The following is a 1132-nucleotide window of genomic DNA, read 5'->3' on the forward strand; positions in this document are numbered from 1 at the left end:
ATATGTATATACTTAAATTATATGTCTTAATTTCCTGGTTTATTTTAATTTCCATTTTGTTTCACAAGTTAAATATAATTTTGTAAGCTATACTAAATATTTCCTGAAACAAGGCAGAGTATAGCATTCTGATTTCTGTAATTATTGGCTAGAGTATTATAGTATGCTTTATTCATTAAGAGAAAATTATAAAATCCTAATTTACGGGTATGAATGTGAAGATACAAAATTGCACACTCACCATTTCTAAGAACAGTAAGGTCTGTGTAGTTGGCCCAGCAGCTGTTAAATGGAATTGTTGTATTTCCACTAAGACCACTGATTTGGTTATTACTGGAATCCTTTAGAATAGCCTTCAAAGTTAGTGAAGTAACCCCAACTGATACACAATTACCCTAAAGGAAAAAAAAAAGTAGAGAAATATAACCATTGCCCTGTTATACATTTTTTTAAAGACATGCATAATTTTATTTTTAAAAACTACCTTCATTATAAATTTAAAATCTAAGGAACCTCCCTTTTCCCACCCAAGAAATTCATAAATATGAATGGCAGAACAAGTGTATTTAAAAAGAACGTTATTTAATTGTTTAAAGATGATATCTATTGGCATTAGTCTAATTTCTAAGAGGCAGTGTAACTGTCAGGTAGCAGAGGTATCAAGATTAAAAAAATTGACTCACTGTAGAATTTATAGCTTAATTCCTTCACTTAAACAAAGCTCTGAATTATGACTTACATCAGAATCTACTGCCTTTACTGAAGGCTGCTGGGAAAATGGCTGTCCTGGCTGTGCCGCCACTGGCTGAGTGATCACTGAGAGCGAGGACACAAAGGACACATAATGAACAGGAAATGCAGACCTTTCAACTGGTTGGGCAGTCACCTGTAAATGGAGATGAGTAACTAAGAGGTTTATACTTGATAAATTGCAGTCAGAGGTGTATATTCATTGTTTATTAAAAAATGTGTTCTATATATAAAATTAACATCTACATAAAGAATTTTTACAAATATTCAAAGCAAAGCACATTTTGTACCAATGAACAGTTTTTAGAATATAGTTCCTTCTTTCTAGTTACTTTATCTTTTCAATGATCCCATAAAAAAATTTGTTGTTGTTATGTGCCGT

General features: G+C 31.5%; 1 protein-coding gene across 1 annotated transcript in view; it reads right to left on the reverse strand.

Annotated features, from left to right (window-relative positions):
• Positions 1-1132, reverse strand: part of PKHD1L1 (PKHD1 like 1) — a 199004-nt gene that overhangs the window by 25173 nt on the left and 172699 nt on the right. The window contains exons 72-73 of the mRNA XM_042783626.1: positions 740-886; positions 242-395 (exon numbers count right to left, since the gene is read on the reverse strand). Coding sequence (XP_042639560.1) covers positions 242-395; positions 740-886 — 301 coding nt within the window. The remainder of the gene's footprint in view (positions 1-241; positions 396-739; positions 887-1132) is intronic.

Source organism: Orycteropus afer, unplaced genomic scaffold, assembly GCF_000298275.1.
Source record: "Orycteropus afer afer isolate SDZICR_OR568_19922 unplaced genomic scaffold, OryAfe1.0 scaffold00021, whole genome shotgun sequence".
In the NCBI taxonomy this organism is placed as follows: Eukaryota; Metazoa; Chordata; class Mammalia; order Tubulidentata; family Orycteropodidae; genus Orycteropus; species Orycteropus afer.